This window comes from Balaenoptera acutorostrata, chromosome 6, assembly GCF_949987535.1.
Source record: "Balaenoptera acutorostrata chromosome 6, mBalAcu1.1, whole genome shotgun sequence".
NCBI lineage: Eukaryota > Metazoa > Chordata > Mammalia > Artiodactyla > Balaenopteridae > Balaenoptera > Balaenoptera acutorostrata.
Genome location: NC_080069.1, coordinates 104,074,872 through 104,102,498, shown reverse-complemented (window position 1 = coordinate 104,102,498; position 27,627 = coordinate 104,074,872). Strand labels below are relative to the sequence as shown.

At 39.0% G+C, this 27,627-nt stretch overlaps 1 protein-coding gene and 1 long non-coding RNA gene across 4 annotated transcripts in view; one reads left to right on the top strand and one right to left on the bottom strand.

Annotated features, from left to right (window-relative positions):
• Positions 1-17,606, top strand: part of LOC130708351 (uncharacterized) — a 39,261-nt gene extending 21,655 nt beyond the window's left edge. Inside the window, exon 3 of the long non-coding RNA XR_009008573.1 lies at positions 17,525-17,606. This is a non-coding gene — a long non-coding RNA (uncharacterized LOC130708351). The remainder of the gene's footprint in view (positions 1-17,524) is intronic.
• HSDL2 (hydroxysteroid dehydrogenase like 2) overlaps positions 1-27,627 on the bottom strand; it is a 76,675-nt gene that overhangs the window by 19,922 nt on the left and 29,126 nt on the right. The window contains exons 5-9 of one of the 3 annotated variants that reach the window (XM_007178201.2): positions 27,504-27,607; positions 26,403-26,501; positions 11,788-11,982; positions 10,015-10,086; positions 1,306-1,455 (exon numbers count right to left, since the gene is read on the bottom strand). In XM_007178201.2, the coding sequence (XP_007178263.1) occupies positions 1,306-1,455; positions 10,015-10,086; positions 11,788-11,982; positions 26,403-26,501; positions 27,504-27,607 (620 nt within the window). The remainder of the gene's footprint in view (positions 1-1,305; positions 1,456-10,014; positions 10,087-11,787; positions 11,983-26,402; positions 26,502-27,503; positions 27,608-27,627) is intronic. The other 2 variants (XM_007178202.2, XM_057547956.1) reach the window with 2 other exon arrangements.

Sequence of the window (27,627 nt, the reverse complement as noted above, 5' to 3'; positions counted from 1 at the left end):
GAAGCTGAAGCAATTCCTGTCTGTAGGCTTCCCTTATCTCTGTGAAAGAGGAGGTCACTTTATCTGCTGAAACTGGCAGGGAAGTGGTGAAGGGAGAGATGGGAGATTTGAGGAACACTGAGAGGTTTAAAACAGTCACTGTGGAAAATGAGGCAATAAGCTGACCACAGAAACACAGAACTCTGACATTGGAGAGGAGCAGTGATGAATTTTTACTGGTACAGATTCACTGGGTGGTGTGATTCCACCCCCCACCCCCTGCCATTTCTCCAGCAAGACTTAGCAACCTGGATGCAAGTGTGGAGCAGCCAGAGAGTTTGATCATCCAGGACTAGGATTTTGACAGCTGGTGACATAAGCACCAGGTCAGGAAGTTTAGGATACAGGTAAAAGAGTGATTGAAGCAATGGACCATGGGATCTAAGAAAAGGAAGTAAAAACAGGAAGATGCAGATGGATTAAGATAAAATAGAGGTGACAAAGGATAAAAGAACTGATAATGTCAAAGTTTGCGTACAATGGGACTGTGGTAGCTAATTCTTAAAACTCTTGTTAACATGCATTAATACTAATGCATTTTTTTTGAGAAGAAAAATACTGAGAGGTTTTAAAAGCTGACTGCATTCAGAGTGACCTGAATAATATCAAAGATAAAAAATGGCAAGGGAGTTCCCTGGCAGTCCAGTGCTTAGGACTCGGCACTTTCACTGCTGTGGACCCCGGTTCAATCCCTTGTCAGGGAAGTAAGATACCATAAGCCCGTGGTGCAGCCAAAAAACAGGCAAGGTGCGCATGGTTGATAAATGACTGTATTATACTACCTATCATGATCCATATACCCTTCTAAATAGGATTTTCTCTCAATTACATACACTAAGGAGTTATTTAACACTGGAAGTATCTGTAAGGAAATTTTATTTTACATATGTCCATATGCACTGATATTAACTTAAAAATACAAATCAGTAGAACAGAGAAGAACTACAAAAACAAGTAGAAAACAGGTCTATCACTTATATGTGGAAATACCAGTTTAAAACAAATAGATATAATTATGGGTCAACATATATGAAACCCATGGTAACCACAAATCAGAAACTTAACAGATGGACAAAAACCAAAAAGAAAAGAACACAAAAATACAAATCAGTAGTTATTTGCTATTCTTAAATGTCTACATTCTCAGGTAAGGGTCTGGATATAGCCAACTATTCCAGGTTATTACTACTGGAGGCTGATATACTTCCAAGGGAAATATCCTACTTTGTTTCATAAAAGCTCCAGATTACCAGAAGTAACCCTTACCTGAGAGTTCAAACTGATAGATTGCTTGAGTGGCTTTAACAACATCATCACTGAGAGAGTCCTTAACAATTCTAAATGTTCCTTCCACAGCTCCAGAACGTGGTTTTGGTGATGGCTGCGCCTCCTCTTCTTTCAATTCTGGAAGAGCACCTATAAAATGTTATTGATATAAGTACCTTTAAAGCCTAGGCAATGTAAGGTCACACACAAAATTAATTAATTAGCAAACAGACTTGCTACCAATTAGACCCATTTAACCAAAATGACCTTAAATACATTCAGTGGCATCTTAAAGCACAAAAGCATAAATCAAACTGATGGAATAACAGCCAAACACGTCAGTTACGATTATAAATGTAAATGGTTTATACTCTTCAAGTAAAAGACTACCTCTCAAATTAGCTTTTAAAAAAACCCACTAATTTATATAGTGTTTATAATAAACAGATTTAAACAACCTATTAGAGTTTTAGTGGTAACAATTAATCACTCCTTTATCATCGTCCCTGAGTTCCAAAACCAAATGAGAAAAGAAGACCATGGAGTCAGAAAGATGGAGATCAGAATATCAGCTGTGTAAATGAGTGGAAATGAATTGGCGACTGTAGCTTGAATCAACAGCCAAGTGAACTTCTCAATAACTTTACCTCTAAATTAAACATATTCACCTAGTCTTTTCATCCCTGGATTGAACCTGCCTCCTCCCATCAAGGAATGGAAATGCCTCTGTAAGTAAAGATCATGTGAAAACTGAGGATAGTCTACTCTGAAAGAAAGAAGGCTCAAAAGGGTCTAAACCACACAAACTCATTTCTTCTCCCAATCTCAATCAGATTGGTCCCTCCCACTAGATGAAGAGGTAGGTCAAATCATGTATTAGTCTCATGAAGGCCCCACTACCTAGAAACGCAAGGTCAGGGGAATAGAGGTTGCAACATTTTAAATTTTGTAGTCACTTAAACCATTGGCCATAACCATTCAGCATATGATGAGCCAGGGGAGATCTGCAGTGCATAGGACAGTTCGAATTCCATAGCATGAAGCTGTCCCCCAATACCAACCTCTGTGTCTTTATTTATCCTCCTGGAATTATTTGTGGGCAGTTTGGCTGCCCCCAGAAACAGCTGAGAATAATTTGTTATTTAAACTAACTCAAAGGACAATCTGTACTCTAGGCTGAAGATTAACTCTCCATCTATCTCCCAGCTCAAATTATACCCAGCCATCTTGTCCAATATAACTCACCAAAGGCTATTAAATAAAATCGAACTGACAGCATAAAGATACTCCAGAGTACAACATAACCAATTAAAAAGTATCCTAAATTTATTGAATATAAACTACCTTCCATTATGATGTTTCCAGACACAAATAAACAGTAAAATCCTTCTCACAAAGTTCAGCAGATATTAAAGATGAAATACTTAAGATGCAATGGAGCAAAGAATATATTATTATTATGGTATTTTGAAGCCAGTTTAAAAATTCAGATATGTATTTCAGTATTTAATGCTGACAGTGTAGTGAGGGAGGTACTCATATAATGCCAATATTTATAATTCTGGAAGGAAGTTTCATAGTATGTATCAGGAACCCTCCCATTGCCTGATTATCCACTTTTAGTGATCCACTATAAGAAAATCCTGTAACATTTATAAAATGAAACAATTACAAACCACTAAAATAAATATTATTCATGTGATACAATACTAAGTTGTCAATATCAAAAATTTGTTTTTGAAGACCTGGATAATATTCACAATATAATGTTAAGTAAAACGAAGTATATACAATTAAATATAATATGATCCAATCAGGTAAAGTATATATTTGTGGATATGAATTTTAAGTTATATTTTCAAAAAATAAAAGAGACTGGAAAGAAATAAACCAAAATACAGACAGTATTTATACTTGGATGGTGGGTTACATGTGATTTAAAAAATTTTCTTTATGCTTTTCTGTACTAAGCTTTTCTATACAAATTAATTTAAAATGGTATCAAAATTGATTAAATTACATTACGAAATCTATTGGATGTGGCCAAAGTTATATTAAGGGGGTAAATGCACAGTCAAAATTATTTTATTATTATTAAAGGAATAAAAATGAATATTAGCCTAACAAGCAAGAAAAGGAACAAAAACGTGTGACCTCAAAGAAAGCAGAAAAGAGAAAATAATAAAGCAAAAATTTTTAAAGTAATGAATCAAATGGTTGCAGAAGTTTGTGAATATACTAAAAATCACTTAACAACATACTTTAAAATGGTGAATTTTTGGTATATGTAAATTATACCTCAAAGCTGTTATAAAAAGAAATAATGAATCAGTAAAGAGAAAAGCAGTAGAATGAAAAATGAAATAAAATTTAAAATCTGGTTCTTTTGAGAAAAAACAATAAGATACAGTAAAATTGGGCAACTTTCTGGAAAATTTAATCAAAGAAAAAAGGAGAAAAAAACTTTAAAAAGAGAAAAGGGATAAAATAAATATGAAAAATTTTAAATTATAAATGAATACTACATGTCAACCCTTAAATAAATTTTAAAACTTCAAGTGGATAGTTCTGGTTTTTTTATTTTAGAAAAAGCCAATAATTGAATGACAAAATAAAAACATTTTCAAAGAAACAACTTCAGAAAAGACTCAAGGGCTTCCCTGGTGGCGCAGTGGTTGAGAGTCTGCCTGCTAGTGCAGGGGACGCGGGTTCAAGCCGTGGTCTGGGAGGATCCCACATGCCGTGGAGCAACTAGGCCTGTAAGCCACAACTACTGAGCCTGCGCGTCTGGAGCCTGTGCTCCGCAACAAGAGAGGCCGCGATAGTGAGAGGCCCGCGCACCGCGATGAAGAGTGGCCCCCGCTTGCCACAACTAGAGAAAGCCCTAGCACAGAAACGAAGACCCAACATAGCAATCAATCAATCAATCAATCAATAAATCTTTAAAAAAAAAAAGAAAAGACTCAAATAACTTAGTAGGTGAGATATGTCAAACCTTCAAGGAAAAGAACATAGAAAAAGGAAGTTACCCAATTGACTGCCATACTCAAAATATAACAAAAAATAAAATATAGAAAATATATAATAAAAATGTAGACATTAATCTAAATAACTGATAAAAAAATCTTAACCAGCATCTAATACCTCACTTATGGGTAAAATCTAAAGATCTTCCCTTTAAAATTAAGAATAAAATAAGAATATCTAAAATAAATAGTTTCAATAAATATTTCCAAATTCTCCTGGAAGTTCGAGTCAGTATATTAAGATATATGCCAGAAATAATCCTGTAAGATACTATTATTATATGTAGACAGTAAGTTTGGGCATTTAGGAAATTCAAGATAATTACTCAATGATAATTACATCAACTAACATTTATAGGGGACTTACTATATAAATTTCACAACATGATGCACTATCTATTATACTTAATCTTCATGATACTCACATAAGGAAAGTGAGAGCTGAGAAAACTGTTTCAGAGAGCTGAAGTGACTTGTCCAAGGTCACAGATTTAAGTGACAGGGACAGGACTTGTACCCAGATCTGTCTTATACCAAAGTCTATGCTTTCAGTAACCGGCTCTCTATTAGAAACTATTAGAAGTCTAAAACAAGACAAAAACTCATGAAGGTGACCAGATATAAAATAAATATAAAAAGTTAGTTTCCCCCTTCTTATTTATAATGTGTCTTGTTTCAGAAAGCATTTCAATATGTTTAATAAAATAAACACAATTCAAGATTAAAGTAAAAAGAAGTGAGTGAGGTTTTAAAATGGCAACTGGAATACTCAGTGACACACCTAAGGTTACACGGCAGTATGTGGCACAGCAGGAATTCCAACCCAGGCAGCCTGACTGGGTAATGCTTCCTCTACATTTTCTTCTATGTCTAACTATGTAATTTTATATAGCCAACATAAAGGCTGGGCAGAGAACCAAGACCTAAACTCAGCAGAACTGGACCAAGCAGAGGCTGCTAAAAGTGAGGAAAGCAAAGACACAGGCTTCCTTCAAGTTTCTGGAGGCAGGAAATATATAGGAATGTATTTGGTTTTAGTAGGTATAATACCAGACAGAACTAAGTTTGTCATATAATAACTGCTGGAACTCCTACTTCAGGTGATGTGTCTATTAATCAATATATCATCTTTATTATCTGAGACGCCAAGGAGATGGCAGCAAAAACTTCAGTGTAGCCTTTAAAGACACTTGCCAAGAGATAAACTGCATCATTTATCACCTGAAATATTTAGACATAGCATGATGACTCTGCACAAGAGAATAAAACTTTAGGAGACAACAAACAAACCAGTAGTATATTTGAAAGGTACATTCAGTACACAACAAATATGGAAACTTTTGGGAAACAAATGAAACCAAGTTCCCCTAAAACAAGTTTACCAGGTTTATGTTTAGTCTCTCTATCTAAAACTTTATTCTCTTTTTTTTTAATGATATTTGTCTTTCTCAGTCAAGCAGTACTTTCTTTTTTCTTTTTTTAATTAATTTATTTTATTTATTTTATTTTTGGCTGTGTCGTTGGGTCTTTGTTGCTGTGCGCGGGCTTTTCTCTAGTTGCGGTGAGCAGGGGCTACTCTTTGTTGCGGTGCAGGGGCTTCTCATTGCAGTGGCTTCCCTTGTTGCAGAGCACGGGCTCTAGGCACGCGGGCTTCAGTAGTTGCAGCACACGGGCTCAGCAGTTGTGGCTCGTGGGCTCTAGAGCGCAGGCTCAGTAGTTGTGGCACATGGGCTTAGCTGCTCCTCAGCATGTGGGATGTTCCTGGACCAGGGCACGAACCTGTGTCCCCTGCATTGGCAGGCGGATTCTTAACCACTGTGCCACCAGGGAAGCCCCAAAACTTTATTCTCTTGCTTGTCTCCTCTGACCTTAGTGCCTTTCTTGTCCAGTCTGACCTCAATCCTATGCTAATTGAACACTGACCAACCAGAGTCAGATGACTAAAACTGCTGTTGTTGATAACATCATTGATGTACTAAAACTGCTGCTGTAGATTGCATCATTACTGTACAAACTCAGAGCAAGATGAATTAACAGGCCCCTGAGCCATGGACCACCTGGCCAGAGAATCATAAACCAGAGACATCATGACTCCCAAAACTATGATTAAGAAATGTCACAGAAATGTCACAAGAACTCCTTTACATGAAAACTAATATAAAACAAGGGCAGAAAGTCATATATAACTGGCTGAGATGAAAAAACAATAAAATAAAATGAAAAAGGAAATGGGAAACATGACAAACAAAAAGTATAATAGCAGAATTAAACATTAGGGGCAATATGGAAGAGAGATGAATGTGTCTAAAATCTTATCAGTAATACAGAGTACAAACTTGAAAAGGTCTCTCAGAATGCAGAAGAAAAGAACAAAAATATGGAAACAGTAACAAAAGATAGTGAAAACTACAGGGGAAAGGGACAGGGTAGCCAGACTAAGTGTTTCTGAGGGGAATCCAGAAAAACTGGAATAGAAGCAATTAAAACTATAACTAAAGAAAAAAAGAAAAAATAAACCAGAGGTTGAAAACAAAAAGACTGAGTGAACTCCCTGTGTTGCAATGGGCAGGAAAAATCAATGAAGAGGGCTTCCCTGGTGGCCCAGTGGTTAAGAATCCGCCTGCCAATGCAGGGGACATGGGTTTGAGCCCTGGTCCGGGAAGATCCCACATGCCAAGGAGCAACTAAGCCCGTGCGCCACAACTACTGAGCCTGCGCTCTAGAGCCTGCAAACCACAACTACTGAGCCCGTGTGCCTAAAGTCCGTACTCTGCAACAAGAAAAGCCACCACAATGAGAAGCCCGCGCACTGCAACGAAGAGTAGCCCCCACTCACTGCAACTAGAGAAAGCCTGTGCACAGCAATGAAGACTCAACACAGCCATAAATAAATAAATAAATAAATTTATTGAAAAAAATAATAATTACATATATGTTATACAAAACAAATACACAAAGCACGAATACCAGAAAAAGTACAAGGCTGTCAATATTTTCCTCCCCCTTTGGAAATGAGGGATACACATTGACCTCTGGGAGAGACACTGTGAAATCAACATACAATAGATCTGGATATGGATGTAAAAAATCACCTGAAAGAGTTAAGTTAGATCTCAGGCCAGAAATACTGAGCTACTACCTATATGAATATATTAATGTATCTACAGAAAATGTCAAGTAGAATTACAGTTGACTGAAACATCACTTCTCCACTTAATTTTTTGCACAGGGAAGAGAGGCTTCAGCCAAAGGAATTTGAGAATTCTGACCTCAAAGATGAGGGCATCCCGCCTGTAGAGATGGATATAAGGATTGCAGTCAATGCACCTGACATATTCTGATCCCAAAGACAAAAATCACTCCTATCAAAGCCCGATGTCAGTAAACATTTATCTTACATTCTGCTTATCTAACCCATCTTATTCTGAGTCCATGGTCATGAAACAATCTTCTGACTATGATTCTGTTCTCTATGTCATTATGCCCAGAGGGAGAGAACGAGCTGCTCACAGCAACTCCATGTTTAGTCTGTGAGATGGCAACTCCTCATTATAAAATAAATTGGATTACTGGGGGGAAAATATGCTAATACTTCAAGTATTCAGGAGTTAGGAAATTAAGTTTACTGGTTAAGGATATGGCCTTTAGAATCAGAAAAATACGTATTTAAATTCTGGCTCTGCCACCTGTCAGCTCTGTGATCTCCAATGTAAAATGAGGACAATGATACCTGCCTTGTAGGATTGTAAGTATTAAATGAGACAATGCATGCAAAGTACTTAGCACAGTGTTTGCCATATAGTAGGTGCCCAATAAATATTTGTTGAAAAACAACATGAATGTATGTGATTGATAAGTGGTTCTTATTATTTAAATTTGGTATTTAAATGAGCTTAGTTTATACGCATCTTCCACTAAAACACAGATCCAATCTTAGGGTACTGGGCAAAAATCTGGATTTCGGACTTGCCTATCTTGAAGATAGACTCTTCTAGACTTTGATAAGCTCTCTGACTAACTTCTGCCATTCTGTATGAGGCCTTTTGAGGAAAAGATTGACAGCCTTGTTTTAATACTCTGATATATCCATGTGGCAACCAAATCAAAGATCTAATTTTTAAAATTTTTAAAAACTAAAATTTTAAAAGGAGTTATCTCTAGGTGATGGGATTATGAGTGACCGTTTCCCTTCTATATTTTTCAAATTTTCTATAATACAAAAGAAAAGTTGCCTTTTTTGTTACTTAATTTTTTGAAATTGCCTCCAAAAATTCGGACAAAGAAAAGATAAAGACAGAAAAGATAAGATTAAGCTAGAAATAAAGTTTGTCACCGAAATGCATTGTGGTAAGGTTCTATAGGTTTCCTAAAGGTACAGAAGAAATGTTTTCCTAAACATTCTAGCCTCCACCTAAAGAATCTATGGTCACTAAGGAGATTCACAGAGTCTATAATATAAAAATAAGGTAAGGGCCCAGAAGAAGCACTGCTATTCTTGTTAATAAACCATGAGAGAGGTCTTCCCTGGCGGTCCAGCAGTTAAGACACTGCACTCTCACTGTGGGGGGCGTGGGTTCGATCCCTGGCAGGGGAACTAGGATCAGTGCAGCCAAAAAAAATAAACCACAAGAGAAATTCTTCTCATGGGGTTTCACTGTAGAGTGTTTCTTCTGACATCTTTCAGTAAGTTAGTGGCATCATGCCAGAACACAAAGATTAAAATGTAAACTCTGGACCAATTCAAGAAAGCTATTGTTTCTAAACTACAAAAACAAAACAAAGCAAAACCCAAACCTCCTTTGCAGGTAATTTCTCCCATAAAGTAGTCACACAGCACAAACTCTGAGAATGGTGTCAGAGGTATTTTGATGTGACACATTTTTCCGCAAAATAAAGTATCAACACAAAACACCTAAAAACAATGCCAAGGAAAAGAAATAAAACCTTTAAAAAGGTGTATTTTAAAGACAACTTTTTTTTTAAATCAAATGAAAAGAATACATCAAAAACTTCTTACTGGTAGAAGGAAAAGACAACCTTCCCTGGTGGCGCAGTGGTTGAGAATCCGCCTGCCAACTCAGGGGACACGGGTTTGAGCCCTGGTCCGGGAGGATCCCACATGCCGCGGAGCAACTGAGCCCGTGTGCCACGACTGTTGAGCCTGTGCTCTAGAGCCCGCGGGCCACAACTACTGAGCCCACATACCACAACTGCTGAAGCCTGCACGCCTGGAGCCCGTGCTCCGCAACGGGAGAAGCCACTGCAATGAGAAGCCCGCGTACCGCAACGAGGAGTGGCCCCCACTCGCTGCAACTGGAGAAAGCCTGAGCACAGCAACAAAGACCCCATGCAGCCAAAGATAAATAAAAATAAATAAATTTATTAAAAAAAAAATTCTTTGCTAGAATTAACTAAGACATTACTTGTCTAGTTTAAATTACAAAAGAGGGAGTTCCCTGGCGGTCCAGTGGTTAGGACTTGGCACTTCCACTGCCAGGGGCCCGGCTTCTATCCCTGGTCAGGAAACTAAGATCCCACAAGCCTCACGGCACATCCAAAAAAAGAAAAAGAAAAGAAGAAAAAGCTTAAAAGCAGAAGGCAGAAATGTTCGATTCTACATCTTGGAAGAAATACATAAGTTAGTAACTTTATTTTCCTACAGAAAATATGGTCTACGTCTTACCATGTGTTTCTGGTTTCTTGGTAACTATAACTGGCTGTTCATCCAGGAAGAAATCTGGTAACAAAGGATGGCCTGAAAAGTTGACCCCAAAAATAATCAGGTTAATGTAACAACTTCAGTATATTAAGATTTTAACACCTGTTTAATAAACGTTAACGTTTTTATTTTATTGATCATTCTGGTGCTGTGGAAAAGACTCCCATGAGAAGTGTCAAACTATCTGACCTTCATTAAGCTAAAACACTTTTCCTGTAATCCAGTTATCCTCCTCGCCTTCAACAAATTTCATCTTTAAGATCTAACCAAAGAGTTGCCTGTTATGTTAAGCCCTTAACTGCTCTCCCAAGAGCTTTTGCCCCTTCTCACCTATCCATGAAACCCTTCTGTGCTACATCCCTCCAAAATGCTCTGGACTCATTTCCTACCTGGCGCCCCAGAAAGAAGGGGGTTCTTCATTAAGAAGAACTTGTTTCCCATCTCTGTCAATGTGTGTCTGTCTTTCCCTCTCAGAAGATTAAAAAAACTGGAGGGCAGGAATGCACCAGTCTTTGTCATATCCTAACACTTAATCATAATTCCATAATCATATTAAGTTCTCAATACTTGATAGGATTTTTAATTTAAATCAAATTTAAAATTTTGTGCACAGTGACATTGTGTCTTTAAAACCTAAAGTGATCATTACTTCAGTAGTTATATAAATATTAACTACTGAGTACTATGATTGTACCATAAGCCAGGTACCGTGCCCAGCACATTATATACGTTATTGCATTTAGTCCTCACAAAAATTCTGTGTAGAAATTATCTTTCCCTTATTTTAGCCAATAAGGAAAGTGAGGCTCAGAGAAAACAGGTGACATGCCTAAGGCCGCCCAGCTAGTGAGCAGCTGAGCAGAAATGGGAACTGGGTTATCTCCTCCCAAACTCCACTTGTTCCTAATCACTATACAATATTGCTTCCCTCACAGGATTGCTATGAAGGCTAAACAGATACTTTATATAAAAGTGTTTTTTAAAACTGCAAAGAGCTATTTAATTCAATTCAGTTCAAACTGAAGAGACAGGGATGATACAAATAGAAACGTGGTTTCTGTCACCTAGAAGCTCAACCTAATGAATAATACTTAAAATACACTTTTGCACAAATAAATACAACTCCCATTTGGGGCTATATTGTCTATTATATAGTATACTTTATACATAAAGTAAAAATGCATTATCATCACCATCATCACCTACAGTTACAACAGTAAGAATTATTTTTGAACAAGGGGCCTTCTGAGAACTTCTCAAATACCCCCTGTACATGGGGTAGACCCTGTTCATTCACCTTCACCATTCATTATGAAGTTACTCTCAGACTGCACTTGAGACAACATTTGGAAAGCCCATAATCTTAAAAAGTTTTTGTAAAAAACTCACCACTGTATCATCTGTTACCATATCCTTGAAGGAAATCTTTACTGTGTGATTTTAAGGCCAACTTTAAAAACTAATTTTCATTTTTGGTTTCAAGATTTGGAAATGGTTAGAAGCTGATGTGACCTTCTCTATCTGTGCATCACTTAAAAAGCCTTCAACTCACTTCTATTTTCCCTTTCTCTTTTTTTCCAGTTGTGTTGGTCTAGGTTTTTCCTTTCACTAGGAGGACAGCTTTTAAAAGAGCATATTAATTTTATAATCACATAAACATGCACACAAAACAGATGTATGTCAATTGCAGAAAATGTGGAAAAACACATCACCACTTTTGAAAACTATATGCATTACCTGGTGTAATGGCATAGACATCAAAATTTTTTATTCCTTCTTCTTTTAAGATATTTTCATCAATAATAAAGTTGCCAGTAAAACTTTTTGGCTTTTTGAAAATGCAATATGCAGCATCTGCAATGATATCAACTTTTCTACATTGGCTTTCGATACCAGATCCTCCCAGCATATCCATAGCAGCAGTGTGTATGGCTGTAGAGAAAACAAACATACACATACGTAACTCTAAATCGAGTAATAGGACTATGGGAGTAACAAGCAAGACAACTAATCTCTTTATAACTCAGGTGATAACAAAAAGGTCCAGAGAGCTTAAAGGATTTGCCAAATGTTTTACTGACATAACTGGGTAGACAACACATGTTCCTTGCTCTACACAACACTGCCTTATACAGTACTCCTTCATGAGACTCATGGCAAAATTCAATTAGATTTCTGATTAAGAATGCTCAAAGAATTTGCATACCATTCTTGAGAGACAAGAAAGCCAGTGAGGAATAACAGCAAGAGCACTGAGCTGTAAATCAGATGACTGACATTTTTATGCCAACTATGCCGTGACTTTCGGCAAGCTACTTTAACATCTTTTGGCCTCAGTTTCCTGTCTCTAAAATATGGAGCTCCTTTCCTAAGCTTATTTTCTCTTTTTCCTCTACTAGAATATAGAGACAGTTTTTCTTGTTCATCACTGTATCCCTAGTGCCTAAAACAATGACAAATATACCATAAACATTCAATAGATACTGGCTGGACATGGGGGTCCCTTTTAAGTTCAGATACTACTTTCATTTATGAAATACTAGAAAATAAAGAGAATTAAAAGGAAGAAATTTTTTTTTTTGGGCCACACCCTGTGGCATGCCAGATCTCAGTTCCCCGACCAGGGATCAAACCTGTACCCCCTCCAGTGGAAGCGTGGAGTCTTAACCACTGGACCGCCAGGGAAGTCCCAAGGAAGAATTTTAAAATTATCTATAATCTCCCTGCCCAGAGATAATTACCTTTTTTAAAAATAAATTTATTTATTTATTTGGTTTTAGTTTTGGCTGTGTTGGGTCTTCGTTGCTATGTGCAGGCTTTCTCTAGTTGTGGCGAGCAGGGGTTACTCTTCGTTGCGGTGTGTGGGCTTCTCATTGTCATGGTTTCTCTTGCTGCAGAGCACCAGCTCTAGGCACCTGGGCTTCAGTAGTTGTGGCACGTGGGCTCTAGAGCGCAGGCTCAGTAGTTGTGGCTCACGGGCTTAGTTGCTCTGTGGCATGTGGGATCTTCCAGGGCCAGGGACCGAACCCGTGTCCCCTACATTGGCAGGCGGATTCTTAACCACTGCACCACCAGGGAAGCCCAAATAATTACTATCAATATTTGCATATAATTCCCACTGTTTTCAGTGCATATAAATTTAAATTTTATTTATTTATTTTTGGCTGCGTTGGGTCTTTGTTGCTGCACACGGGCCTTCTCTAGTTGCAGCGAGCGGGGGCTACTCTTCGTTGTGGTGCGTGGGCTTCTCATTGTGGTGGCTTCTCTTGTTGAGGAGCACAGGCTCCAGGCGAGCCAGCTTCAGTAGTTGTGGCACGTGGGCTCAGTAGTTGTGGCTCGCGGGCTCTAGAGCACAGGCTCAGTAGTTGTGGTGCACAGGCTTAGTTGCTCTGTGGCATGTGGGATCTTCCTGGACCAGGGCTTGAACCCGTGTCCCCTGCACTGGCAGGCGGATTCTTAACCACTGCACCACCAGGGAAGTCCCTAATTTTTAAATTATATGTTTTTTATGAAGTAACTTGAAACTCTACCATTAATACTACATTATTAATTACACATTGTCACAGTTGTAAATAGTAACAACTCAATTTACATACGTATTTTAGCTTACATTTAAAGCAATGAAAGTCAATTTGTTTAAATGTACTTTAGGTGTCAGAGTTTCCAGTAATTTAGATAAACTCTCCATTCCACTATTAAACCATATTGAAATCATTACATACTGGAATAACTTAAACAATTCAGTCCACCAGATGAAAAGTTTATAGCTTTTAAGAGCCACTGACCCTTTTCACTCATTCAAGAAATAGTTATTGAGCCTTACAAAAAAGCCAGGCACTATTGGAGGTACTGGGGACAGATGAGTGGACAAAACAGACAAAAAGTCCCGAGTTTCATGGCAATTACATCCTAGCACACATCGCTCTTTCAAAGAGTGCACATTAACTTGGGGAATTTCCTAATAGCATTGAATTAGAAGATACTTCTCCATATTGTAACTAAAATGCCTTTACTAGGAATAATTTTTTTTTACTTTACCAATAGCTCAAGAGCTCTGGCCTCACTCTTGACGTGGTACCTTACTAATAAAAAATAGCAGGAACTTCCTTGGTGGCGCAGTGGTTAAGAATCCGCCTGCCAATGCAGGGGACACGGGTTCGAGCCCTGGTCCGGGAAGATCCCACATGTCGCTGAGCAACTAAGCCCATGCGCCACAACTACTGAGCCCGTGCTCTAGAGCCCACGAGCCACAACTACTGAGCCCGCATGCCACAACTACTGAAGCCCGTGCACCTGGAGCTTGTGCTCTGCAACAAGAGAAGCCACCACATGAGAAGCCCACGCACCACGACAAAGAGTAGCCCCCTGCTCTCCGCAACCAGAGAAAGCCCGCGCGCAGCAACGAAGACCCAACCCAGCCAAAAAAAAAAAAAAAAAAAAAAAGCTAACATTTATTATGTGTGTCCTGTGCTGGGCATGCTGCTACATACTCTACGTACATTATCTGAATGAATTCCATGGGGTATGTACTATTGTTATCCTCATTTTACAGATGACAGTACTCAGGCACAGAGGTGTTAAGGAACTTGTCCAAGGTTACAGGACCTAGAATTCAAACACGTGGCAGCTTTACTCCAGAGCCAGGCTCGTAGCCACCATGTGACTAATGGGCACACTTTGTTAACCAACAGTTTTGAGTTCAGTTATCATCTTACTCCCATAAACTGCAGAATTTTTCTGTAAATATTTCAATATAGTCTACAATAAGACTCTATGTATACATACACACTCCACTCTCACTGTAGACTACATGAATGGCATGCAAATTCTTAAAAATTATTAAGAATACGTCATGTAAGTATATACATGTCATGCATGTGTGTGTGCATCCATACACACACACAATGTAATAACAAGGAATGGTATTCCCAAACAACCTACTGTTACTTTAATGACCTTTCTATGGAAGATACAAAGAAGGCACAAGTAAACCCCCCAAATCAGGAAGTGAGCCAAATAGTTATTCCCAACAAAGTTTCTACGATGTGAACAGGCCAACACAACAGGTTATAAAACTGACCATCTAAGATTAACAACATGATCAATCAAGTCAAATTCCCTGATGATTTCTGGCAAAAATATATATATATATTCAAGATTTGTAATACACCCCGGATCACAAGAATCCTAAAAGTAGCCCTAAAACTTAAGTCTTATTAAGGAATAATTGGAAAAGTATCTGCTACCTTTTGAGTGGTTCTCCTGATTACAGCTTGTTTTTTTTTTTTTAAAGATTTTTTTGATGTGGACCATTTTTTTAAAGTCTTTATTGAATTTGTTACAATATTGCTTCTGTTTTATGTTTTGGTTTTTTGGCCACGAGGCATGTGGGAATCTTAGCTCCCCAACCAGGGATCGAACCTGCACCCCCTGCATTGGAAGGCAAAGTCTTAACCACTGGACTGCCACGGAAGTCCCTGATTACAGCTCGTTTTATTGGAAATTTGGAAAAGTATGTGAATAAATTTCTTTATGTTTTCTAAGCACAAGAAATAATTATGGCTTTTCTTTTTTTTTAAATTTATACATATCCTCTCTACTTTATTCCCCTTAATTCAGTCTCCTCATTTGTAAAGTGTGGATAATAGCAATAATCTCACTGATCCACTGGGAAGGTCGGATGAGAGACCACAGGTAAAAACAAATACCATATGATTTCACTCATATGTGCAATACAAAAAACAAGCAAACAACAAAATAAATGAGCAAATCAAACCAAATAAAAACAAACACGTAGACACTGAGAACAAAGTAGGGGTTATAGGGGAGGGAGAAATGGGTAAAGGGGAATCAACTGTATGGTGATGGATGGAAACTAAATTTTTGGTGGTGAGAACACTGTAGTGTATACAGAAGTAGAAATATAATGTTTTGTTTTGTTTTCATGTTTTTATACAGGAAACTTGTATAATGTTATAAACCAATGTTACCTCAATAAAATATAAATTAAAAACAAACAAACACATTAAGCCTCTTGGCTTTTGGGAGGGATCCGATAAATTTTTTTTTTTTAATCAGTCATCAATTTTATACACATCAGTGTATACATGTCAATCCCAATCGCCCAATTCAGCACACCACCATCCCCACCCCACCACGATTTTCCCCCCTTGGTGTCCATACGTTTGTTCTCTACATCTGTGTCTCAACTTCTGCCCTGCAAACCGGTTCATCTGTACCATTTTTCTAGGCTCCACATACATGCGTTAATATACGATATTTGTTTTTCTCTTTCTGACTTACTTCACTCTGTATGACAGTCTCTAGATCCATCCATGTCTCAACAAATGACTCAATTTCGTTCCTTTTTATGGCTGAGTAATATTCCATTGTATCTATCTACCACATCTTCTTTATCCATTTGTCTGTTGAGGGGCATTTAGGTTGCTTCCATGACCTGGCTATTGTAAACAGTGCTGCGATGAACATTGGGGTGTATGTGTCTTTTTGAATTACGGTTTTCTCTGGGTATATGCCCAGTAGTGGGATTGCTGGATCATATGGTAATTCTATTTTTAGTTTTTTAAGGAACCTCCATATTGTTCTCCATAGTGGCTGTATCAATTTACATTCCCACCAACAGTGCAAGAGGGTTCCCTTTTCTCCACACCCTCTCCAGCATTTGTTGTTTGTAGATTTTCTGATGATGCCCATTCTAACTGGTGTGAGGTGATACCTCATTGTAGTTTTGATTTGCATTTCTCTATTTTCTCTTTTTAAGTATTTTATTGTGGAGATAAGTATATATTTTAACCATTTTTAACCACATGTATATACATTTTAACCATTATTTTTGATGGCTTGGGTGCATTTTATTGGTTTTCAGGTTAACCTTTTTTTAAAAACATTTGGCTTACCTAGCCAAGAGTTTTGTTTTTAATTGATTTTTTTTTTTTTTTAATTTTTGCCTGTGTCAGATATTCGTTGTGGCATGCGGGATATTTCGTTGTGGTGTGTGAACTTCTCTCCACTTGCTGTGTGTGGGCTTCTCTCTACTTGTGGTGTGCAGGCTTCCCTCTAGTTGCAGCATGCGGGTTTTCTCTCTCTTGTTGTGGCACACGGGCTCCAGAGCGCATGGGCTCGTAGGTGAGGCGTGCAGGCTCAGTAGTTGTGGTGCACGGGCTTAACTGCACTGTGGCATGTGGGATCTTAGTTCCCTGAGCAGGGACTAAACCCGCGTCCCCTGCACTGGAAGGCAGATTCTTTACCACTAGACCACCGGGGAAGTCCCAGATTAACGATTTTTAAGTGTACAGTTCTTTGGCATTAAGTACATTCACAATGTTGTGCCACTATTACCGCCATTCATTCCCAGACTTTTCAAAATACCTTTTAAAAAATTTACTGGGTTGGCCAAAAAGTTCGTTCGGGTTTTTCCATAACATCTTAAATAAATTTGTTTATTATATTATAGACGTTTCAGGACTTCCCGGTGTGCCACTGCAATGAAGAAGATCCCGTATGCCTCAACGAAGATCCCACATGCTGCATCTAAGACCAGACGCAGCCAAAAAATAAAAATAAAGAAAATAAATTTTAAAAAATTATAGACGTTTCATGTGTTTAACATTTTATTTCGACTTCTGTACACACTATACTATGTTCATCATCAAAAGTTTACTTTCCATTCATCACCATATAGTTGATCCCCTTTACTTACTTCACCCTCCCCCTACCCTTCCCCTCTGGTACCCACTACTCTGTTCGCTGTACCCACACACAAACGTACATTCTTTTTTTTTCTTTTTAATAAATTTATTTATTTATTTATTTTTGGCTGTGTTGGGTCTTCGTTGCTGCATGCGGGCTTTCTCTAGTTGCGGCGAGCTGGGGCTACTCTTCGTTGCGGTGCGCGGGCTTCTCATTGCGGTGGCTTCTCTCGCTGTGGAGCACCGGCTCTAGGCACGCGGGCTTCAGTACTTGTAGCACTCAGGCTCAGTAGTTGTGGCTCGCAGGCTCTAGAGAACACAGGCTCAGTAGTTGTGGCGCACGGGTTTAGTTGCTCCGTGGCATGTGGGATCTTCCCGGACCAGGGCTCGAACCTGTGTCCCCTGCATTAGCAGGCGGATTCTTAACCACTGCACCACCAGGGAAGCCCCACACGTACATTCTTGTATGTACTCACTGAACCAAAGATACCATTGATTATAAAGTGTACCACTGAGAGGGACTTCCCTGGTGGCACAATGGTTAAGAATCCGCCTGCCAATGTAGGGGACATGGGTTCGACCCCTGGTCTGGGAAGATCCCACATGCCTCAGAGCAACTAAGTCCATGCACCCATAACTACTGAGCCTGCGCTCTAGAGCCCATGAGCCACAACTACTGAGGCCATGCGCTGCAACTACTGAAACCCATACACCTAGAGCCCGTGCCCTGCAATGAGAGAAGCCACCGCAATGAGAAGCCTGCGCACCGCAACAAAGAGTAGCCCCGCTCGCCGCAACTAGAGAAAGCCCACGCGCAGCAGCAAAGACCCAACGCAGCCTAAATAAATAAATAAATAAATAAATAACTTAAAAACAGTGTACCAATGAGGAAAACAACCCTGCCAATTAAATTACAATATATCATCAACTGTAAGAGCAACCTGATATCAAAGATGTAAAAATGTGAAAACATGGGCATCTCAGAATCAATGAAATATGGTATAAACTGCTTAACCTTGTTGGTATGTAGGTCCCTTGATAAACGGAAACCAGTTTTGGTTTCTAGTACCAAGAGAGGCAGCTGCCACCTTGTCACCTTGACTTCCCTGGTTAGCTGAGTTCCCATGTCTATATGTAATGTGGTCCAGGTGACAGAGTGCTGCAGCTATTCTGTGATGCTTTTGTTATCTTCCTCTCCACCGCCATTGCCAAGATCAGGAGCCACCAGTTCCAGACTCCCCACCCCAGCTCACATGAAACGTATCCAAAAGTGGACCTTTGGGACTTTCCTGGTGGTCCAGTGGCTAAGACTCCGCACTCCCAGTGCAGGGGGCCTGGGTTCAATCCCTGGTCAGGGAACTAGATCCCACATGCTGCAACTAAAGGTCCAGCATGCCGCAACTAAAAAAAGATCCCACATGTTGCAATGAAGATCTCGCACGTGGTAATGAAGATCCTGTGTGCAGCTACTAAGACCCAACACAGCCAAATAAATAAATATTAAAAAAAAAAAAGTATACTTTCCTCTTCTACCACACTTGTTCTGACCAATCCAGACGCAAGACGCAGCAGGCGTTTTCAATAGCAGCCCTCATCCCTCCTCCCCTCCCCACCCTCCACGTCTGCAGAAACTATGAAATGGGTTTTGTAAAGAGAGAAAATTATATTTTTGAAGGTGACATAGTCGGGGGCCTGAGATCCTCACGTTGTGGAACTACTAAAGGCATGCTTTCTAGTCCCTTTTCTGCATGTGTTGAATTCACTGGTGTGAAAGTTCTAGACCCAGAAGGGGTAATGTAGCCAGTGTAGAGAAGGAACACCGAGCCAGAGAGGACGAACAGCGTGGACCAGGACACTGTTTGATTGTAGATTATATATGTCACACCGTACTCATTTCATTAAGTGTAATAAATCTCCTCTTCCTGGAAGGGCAGTAATGTTGGGAGATTGCTTCTGGTTCCAGCAAGCATAAAGAAAGAACCACTCTACACAGTCCAGACAGAAGAGATGTGTTTTTTAAATAGAGGCCTCCCAAACAGCCAGGAGCATGAACACCCTCTCAAATCCATTTTCATTGCCTCCATCATGAATAAAGCAATATTCTAGCTAGGTTTCCTGCCTCCTCTTTCCACAAACTTACAAGTCACCCTATATTCAGATGCCAAATTAAACTTCCTAAACCTCATCAACAAACCACCACTCCTCTTTTCCTTCTTATTATTGTTCTCTTGCTTCTGAAATTCTAAAGTGGCTCTCTGCTGAATAAATTCAAGCTCCTAAACCTGGCAATCAAGCCCCATGGGCTTAGTTTGTCCATCTTCCCCACAACTTCATACCCCCGCAACATCCAGGCCAATATGAACCCATTTGCAGATGCTCAAGTTCAGAGGGAAATAAGCAGCCCACACCCCATCATAGGTACACTATATTAAACTCCTTGTAGTTCCACCAAACACATGGTATTTTCCCATACTGCAGGCTTTTTTGTTCCCTCTGCCAGGAATGCCTTGCCCAGTCTCCTTCTTGCTAACTCCAATATCCTCTTGCGGTCTCATTTCAATTGTTCCATTAGAAAACAACCTTTCCTAACCTTTAATCTGAAATACATGGCCCTCTTGCTACGTTTTAAAAGTATCCTGTACATAATTCATCATGCTGTGTATCATGTGGAACATGACCGTCAACTGAATTCACTATGCTATACAAATCTAGGACCCAAATGATACCAATGGTTCCAAGATGTCTAGTCAACCTAAAACGAACATCTCAAAGCTAAAGCAAAGTCTCAGCAGTGAGCTGATTTCTTCTTCCAATCCTGATACTGTCCTCCACATTCCCTGTCATACAATGTTCTCCCCCTTCCTTATATAAGCTTTGTTCAGAATGCCTATCTTGGACCTAGGTAGAAGGAAATCATACTGCACATTCATTCATTCATAAAATACTTATTTAATGTCTACAATGACTGTAATAAAATGAACAAAACAGATACTGTTTCTACCTTCAAGAAGCTGTTCTAGCAAGAAAGACATTAAACAGGGACTTCCCTGGTGGTCCAGTGCTGAAGAATCTGCCTTCCAATGCAGGGGACACGGGTTCGATCCCTGGTCAGGGAAATAAGATCCCACATGCTGCGGGGCAACTAGGCCCACGCACCACAACTACTGAGCTCATGCGCCTCAACAAAAAAGCCTGCATGCCACAAACTACAGAGCCCACACGCTATGGGGCCCGCACCACAACCAGAGAGAGAAAACCCACACGCCACAGCTAGAGAGAAGCCCGCACGCCGCAGCTAGAGAGAAGCCCACGCACCGGAACTAGAGAGAAGCCCACGCACCGCAAAGAAAGATCCCTCATGCCTCAACGAAGATCCCGCATGTCTCAACGAAGATCCCGTATGCCACAATGAAGATCCTGCATGCCACAATGAAGACCCAACACAGCCCCCCAAAAAAAGACATTAAACAATTATGGTTACAAAATCAGCAATTTAATTTCAAATGTTATAAGTGATATGAAGGAGATGTCCAGATTACTAAATCCAGTGGTCAGTCCCCATCTTGTAAGAGCTATGAGCAGCATTTGACACAACTGATCGCTCCTCTTCTTCCTTGAAACACTTTCTCCAATTGGCTTTCAGGACATCATACTCTTTGATTTTCTTCCTACCTTACTCTTCTATGTGGATTTTTTCCCCTTCTTCCCAACCTCTTAACATTGCAATGGCCAATGGTCCTTTCTCTTCTTCTATTCACTCTCTAGCTGACATCATCTAGCCTTGTGACTCTATATGCCATCTATATGCTGAAAATCCACAAATTTCCATCTCCAGCCTGGACCTCCTTCATGACCCCCGGACTTCCAAACCCAACTGCTTACTGACCATCTCCACTTGGATGCTCAATCACAATGCCCCTAACTGAATTTGTTCCCCAACCTCCCCTGTCTGTAGCATTCCCTCATCTCAGTTGACGGCAACTCCATTATTCCAGTTACTAAAGCCAAAATAATTTTGGAGTCATCCTTGACTCTTCTTTTTGTTTTATATCTTATATCTAATCCATCAGCACATCTTGTTGGTTCTAACTTCAAAAAATATCAGAATCTGACCACTCTCTGCCTCTGCTATCACCCTGGTCACAGCTACTATTATCTGTGCCTAGGTTACTCCAATAGCCTCCAAACTGGTCTCCCTGTTTCTCCTTTTGCCCTATGAGAATCTATTCTCAACAGAGCAGCCAGAGAGATTCTTTTACAAATTTAAAAGAATCAGGCCCCTCCTCTGCTCAAAACCTTGCAAAAGCTCCTCATTTCACTCATAGAGTAAAAACCCAAGTCTTGGCAAGAACCTTACAACGTCTGACCATTTCCTCATAAGCATCATCTCCTCACTTCCTACCACTCTCCCCTCACTCCAGCCACATTGGCCTTCTGCCTGCTCTTTCATCATTGCCAAGCAGGCTCACCTCAGAGGACCTTCCAAGGGCCTATGTCTTCTGTCTTCAATGCTTTTCCCTCATACACCCCATTGACTAACACATCCCCAAGGTGAACTCCAACACCTCCTTACTTGAAGACTTCTACACTCAAATGTCACCTCAAAAAGGCCAAACCTTTCTACCCTATTTAAAATTGCAACTTATCCTCCCCAACACCTGGGACTTCTAATCTCCCTTACCTTCTTCTACTTTTTCCATAGCATTATCACCTTCTAGCATATTATATAGTTTGTTATTCATTATGTTAAATGTCTATTGTGTCCCTCCCAATTATACTATAAGTTCCATAATGGCAGATATTCTTGTCCACTTTGTCCTCTGCTGTATCTTAAGCAACTAGAACAGAGCTTAGGACATAATAGGTGTCCAGGAAATATTTGCTGATGAATAAAATCTCAAATTTTTAGCATTACAGTAGGCTTTTTCTCACTTTGTTACCCCAGAATCCCAAAGACCTAAAGGTTAGAGGAGTGGAGGCAAGGAAAGAAGGACAAAGTGTAAATGATGGCAACAAACTCTTCCATCTCTCGCATTAAGTGGTAAACTCTCTGAAGGTAAGGACTGCATCACATTCATCTTAGTACCCCCAGGTACCTTGTGCATAGTAGATACTTAATAAATTATCTGTTGAATACATAATGAATAAATAGCGCAGAGAACTGTGCCTGGCATATAAAAATGTTTGGAAGATGAATGAATATAAAGCGTCAAGTAACATAATAGAGGTACCAAGAGGGAAAACACTATGCTCAGACTTTATCTCAGAGACCTCCCTTTCTAACTAACTGCCTGACTCTCACTATCTATCAACTTTAGTAACAGCAATGATTAAGGTAGGGGGAAGAGGTTGAGAAAGGATGAGAGAAGGAAAAGAAGTTGAAAAAAAAGAGGCACAATAAAGTGTGAGCTTTTAAACTTTTTTACTATGATTCACAAGTAACACTTTTTATCAGCATGACTAAAAACACATAATACCTACACATATACACTCACAAACATATACCTATTTCATTTATATATGAAAAAAGTTTATGAAACAACACTGACTTACTATATGCAATGCTCTCTAATATTTTCTATTTTATTCAATTAGAAATAAAATGAAACAACAACAAAATTCTGGCTGCTACCTAGATTTCACAATCCACTAAATTGATTTCATGCCTCACTAAATTGATTTTGTGACTCACCAATGAGGCTTGACATGTAGTTTAAAAATATTGTAGAAGCAGTTTTTTCACTCTCGTCTTAGCCTCACTGCAAAGAATATCACTCTCCAGAAAATCTTAAAAGAACTGTATCTGCTACAGTAACAAGGGAAACGAAGAAGCAGTAAATCATGGTCTGATCCCACGGTAGGTCAGGGCATAAAGAATCTTAGTCAAACTTCAGATGGAATTTAAAAAAATTGATTCCTCCTTAAAAACTTAAAAATAGAACTACCATATGATCCAGCAATTTCACTTCTGGGTATTTACCCAAAGAAAACAAAAACACTAATTCAAAAATATATATGCACACCAATGTTCACTTGCAGCATTATTTACAATAACCCAGATATGGAAGCAACCTAAATGTCCATCGATGGATAAATGGATAAAGAAGATGTGGTGATACACACACACACACACACACACACACACACAATGGAACATTACTCAGCCATTAAATAAATTAAATCTTGCCATTTGTGACAACATGGATGGATCTAGAGAGTATTATGCTAAGTGAAATGTCAGATAAAGACAAATATATGGTCTCACTTATATGTGGAATCTGAAAAACAAAATAAACAAACAAAACAAAATGAAAACAGACTGATAGATACAGAGAACAAACACATGGTTGCCAGAGGAGAGTGGGGTGAAGGGTGGGGAAAAATACGTGAAAGGGATTAAGAGGTACAACCTCCAGCTATAAAATAAATAAGCCACAGGAATGTAATATGCAGCGTAAAGAATATGGGCACTAATACTGTAATAACTTTGTACGGAGACAGATGGTTACTAGACTTATCGTGGTGATCATTTCACAATGTATGCAAATGTCAAATCACTATGCAGTACCCCTGCAACTAACATAATATTGTACATCAACTATATTTCATTTTAAAAATGTTTTTGATTCCTGGAGTTCTTATTAGAAAAGAAAGATAGTGACTAGAGAGCTGGCTGCAATGGCTAAATTTTCCTAAGAGTTGCATTAGCAACATATCCCAGGGCTCCATAAATTCTCACCCACAGCCCCTTGTTCTCCCAGCTTCAATACCATAGACCATTAGGTCTTCCACTCCTGCCTGGAGCTGAGGAAATCTCCTCACCTAGTACACAGCAGATGGGAAGCAAAAGAAATCCCTCATTTGTTTCTAAGCTACAACTCTGGGTACAATTCACACTGCTATATGAGGCAGTTCCATTCAAGAGTACCTCTAGGGCTATCATAATTTGCAAAAATACTGAATTAAGTGTTCTTCTAACAGACAGCAGTGTTTGTTTATTCTTCCTGTGTCTGGATATTGGATCCCCTTAGCTGCACTGCACTTTTTGTCTCTTCACTGCTCTACTCACCCTTAGATAATTTAAACAACGGCAACCTTGGCAGCAGGGGCAAGTGCAGCGGTCTCTGCCCCATGGGTGGGTAATACAGTAGATGTATCAGTTACTGAATCCATTTGGAGGCCTAAAGGAGAATTCTCCCTGGTCTCCTCACTGTTCAGCCTTAAGGGTAGGAAATACTTATCTCACCTGTTGAATCACCCAGGTGAGGGCCTCAGATCTCCATGGGCTGAGCTCCCTCCAGGAACTTCTGAGTATTAATTCTCCCTCCAATGCTCTCTACTGGCCCCATTCTGTCCTCTGGCCCAGAGGGGAATAACCCCCTTCAAGCTTCTCAGTTACTCCTCTTACAGAATCAATGTCTTGCTCATTCCTTCCATGTCCTGCCTGCCTGCCACCCCAACACCTGCTCCACTCCGGGGAGTTTGCTGGTCGTTGGAAAGGGTAGACAGAAAGGCCATAAGTTTCAACAGTCACCTTCTCAGAAACCCCCTGTACCCTCAAATAAGTGAAAATATTCCAGTCTGCAATCTGTATGTTTCAAGGAATATAATGAAGAATATGAAGATACTTTCAAAGGGAATCCAAAATTATCATTCATTCAAAAAACACCTAAGTGACCACTGAATGGAGGGCACTGTCCTAGGAGCAGACACACCAGTTTGACCCCTAAGGAGTTTCCTTGGAAAGGGGTCACACTAATTTACATGTTGGAGTACTGATGTTAGTGCCACAAAGGTTCTGTTAAATACATAAAATGAAAAAGTGATTCCCACTACGTTTTCCCTTTATCATACTTTTGTGGGGTAGGATTGTCATTTAGATTAAAGATGAAAGTAGTTAAGGTTTTCACAGGCATTATCTATTAAATATATGAAAAAACGTATAATAGACATAGTTTGTCTTGTCTTTTACCTCTGTTAAGCTGTTCTGATATATAAGTGGAGAATAAGAACCCACAAGGACAAGCTTTCCCTTTCTGCCATTTTTACTGACTTTCCCTCATGTTTATACAACATATTCCCTAGCCTGCACCCATCAGCTTCCATCATACATTTAACTCTAAAGCTGCATACCCAGCCATATGCAGGTGATTCTGTCACCTAAAGGGGATCTAGGCACTCTGTGAACTCAGAACTCATGTGAAAGTACAGAAAAGTTGGTTTTTCATAAAGGAAAAAGACAAAGTAGTAAGAATACCAGAAAGTAAAGAAGCATTTGCTGGGATGTGTGAGGAGAAAACAAAAGTATGAGAATCTGTAGAATTTTTTAAGGTACCAAAGACAGCAATGGAAAAAAGGTTAGGGAAACGCAGATGGCTTCCTGTTGGCTTTAATGAGACTCTTCAAGTGTTCCTGGGTTCAGTGTTTCTAGTACAGCAATCATGTAGTCATGCAGATCAAGTCAAAGCTAGAAGATGATTGAAAAGGGCCTTTTATGCACAATAAAAAGTTGAACTTTTTTCCCAACAGACAGACTGAGGTTACCTTTGACAGTCTACTCACTCACACCCCACCCCACCCAGCAAAGAATGTCAAAGACAATAAATGAGAATCCAATAAATGGATTTTTTGTTAAGTACATACCTGTTTTAGGCCACAATGCATTGACTGCAATTTCACCTTTAAATTCTTCTGCCATTCCGAGCACACACAGAGACATACCATACTTAGCAATGGTGTAAGCTGAAAGAAACCACCAAGAATTTAATTAAGAAAGAAATTAATCTGTGAATTAAAATAACCAATTTCTTTCCATTACTATTTCTTCCTCGATATATTTTTTCAGAATTATTTAATAATAATACAAAACATAATTTTAATTTACTATTTTTAAAAGAACAGTTTTTATAGAAGTAACTGTAGTTTTATGGAAATGGTTTTTATATGTATCAGGGATGAACCACTTATACATACTTCCATCCTAATATTAGATTCAAATAAAAAAGACGGTAATAAACTTTCACTTCTCTTAATATTATGGGAGTAAGTTACATTATTGTTTCTTAATCTGTTTTTTCTTCTTTTCTTTTTTAAAAAAATGAAAGTGACCATTTAAAGGAAAACTACTACTAGTGAAACATAAACAAAAGGTTGCAAATTCATTTAACCTAGTCGATTAAAACAGAACTCCTTTTAGTTTTGTTCTATGGGTTCCTACTTCAACTGCCTTCCTTTCCAAATTTTACTGAATTACGTTGAAATAAGGACTAAGTATCTGACACAACTATTTCAAAGGAGGCACCTATACATAAATCTTGTTATTTAGCATACTCATCTTAAATCACTAGTTTTCTGTGAAAGGTAAAGTATTCCATGGATCATTTTCACCAACTTTACTGAAGAATAAGTTACATACAATAAAACACACCCACTGGGACTTGAGAGAGCTTTCTAGGACAGGGATATCCACATCTCCATTTGAGTATTGGTTATACAGGTGTATACGTTTGTCAAAACTCATCAGACTGAACCATTAACATCTGTGCATTTTATTTAATGTAAATTATACCTCAATTTTTTAAATTAAAGATAAAAGATTAAGAATCTACTTACAAAATGCTATCGATTTCTGCATAGAAAATTTAATGTTGAACACTATGTACAAACTGTGATTACATCATAGATACACTGGTTTAATACAAAACGAATTGACTAAACAAGCCATCCCCTCATCCTACCACCTACCACAGTGCTGTTTGAACCACAGTGGATTTAGGTTCAGCGGTGGGCTGAGATTGAGGATATGAGCAATTTTACTCTTTTTCAAATAAGGAATGCATGCTTTAGATCTGAAAGCAAAAGAAAACAC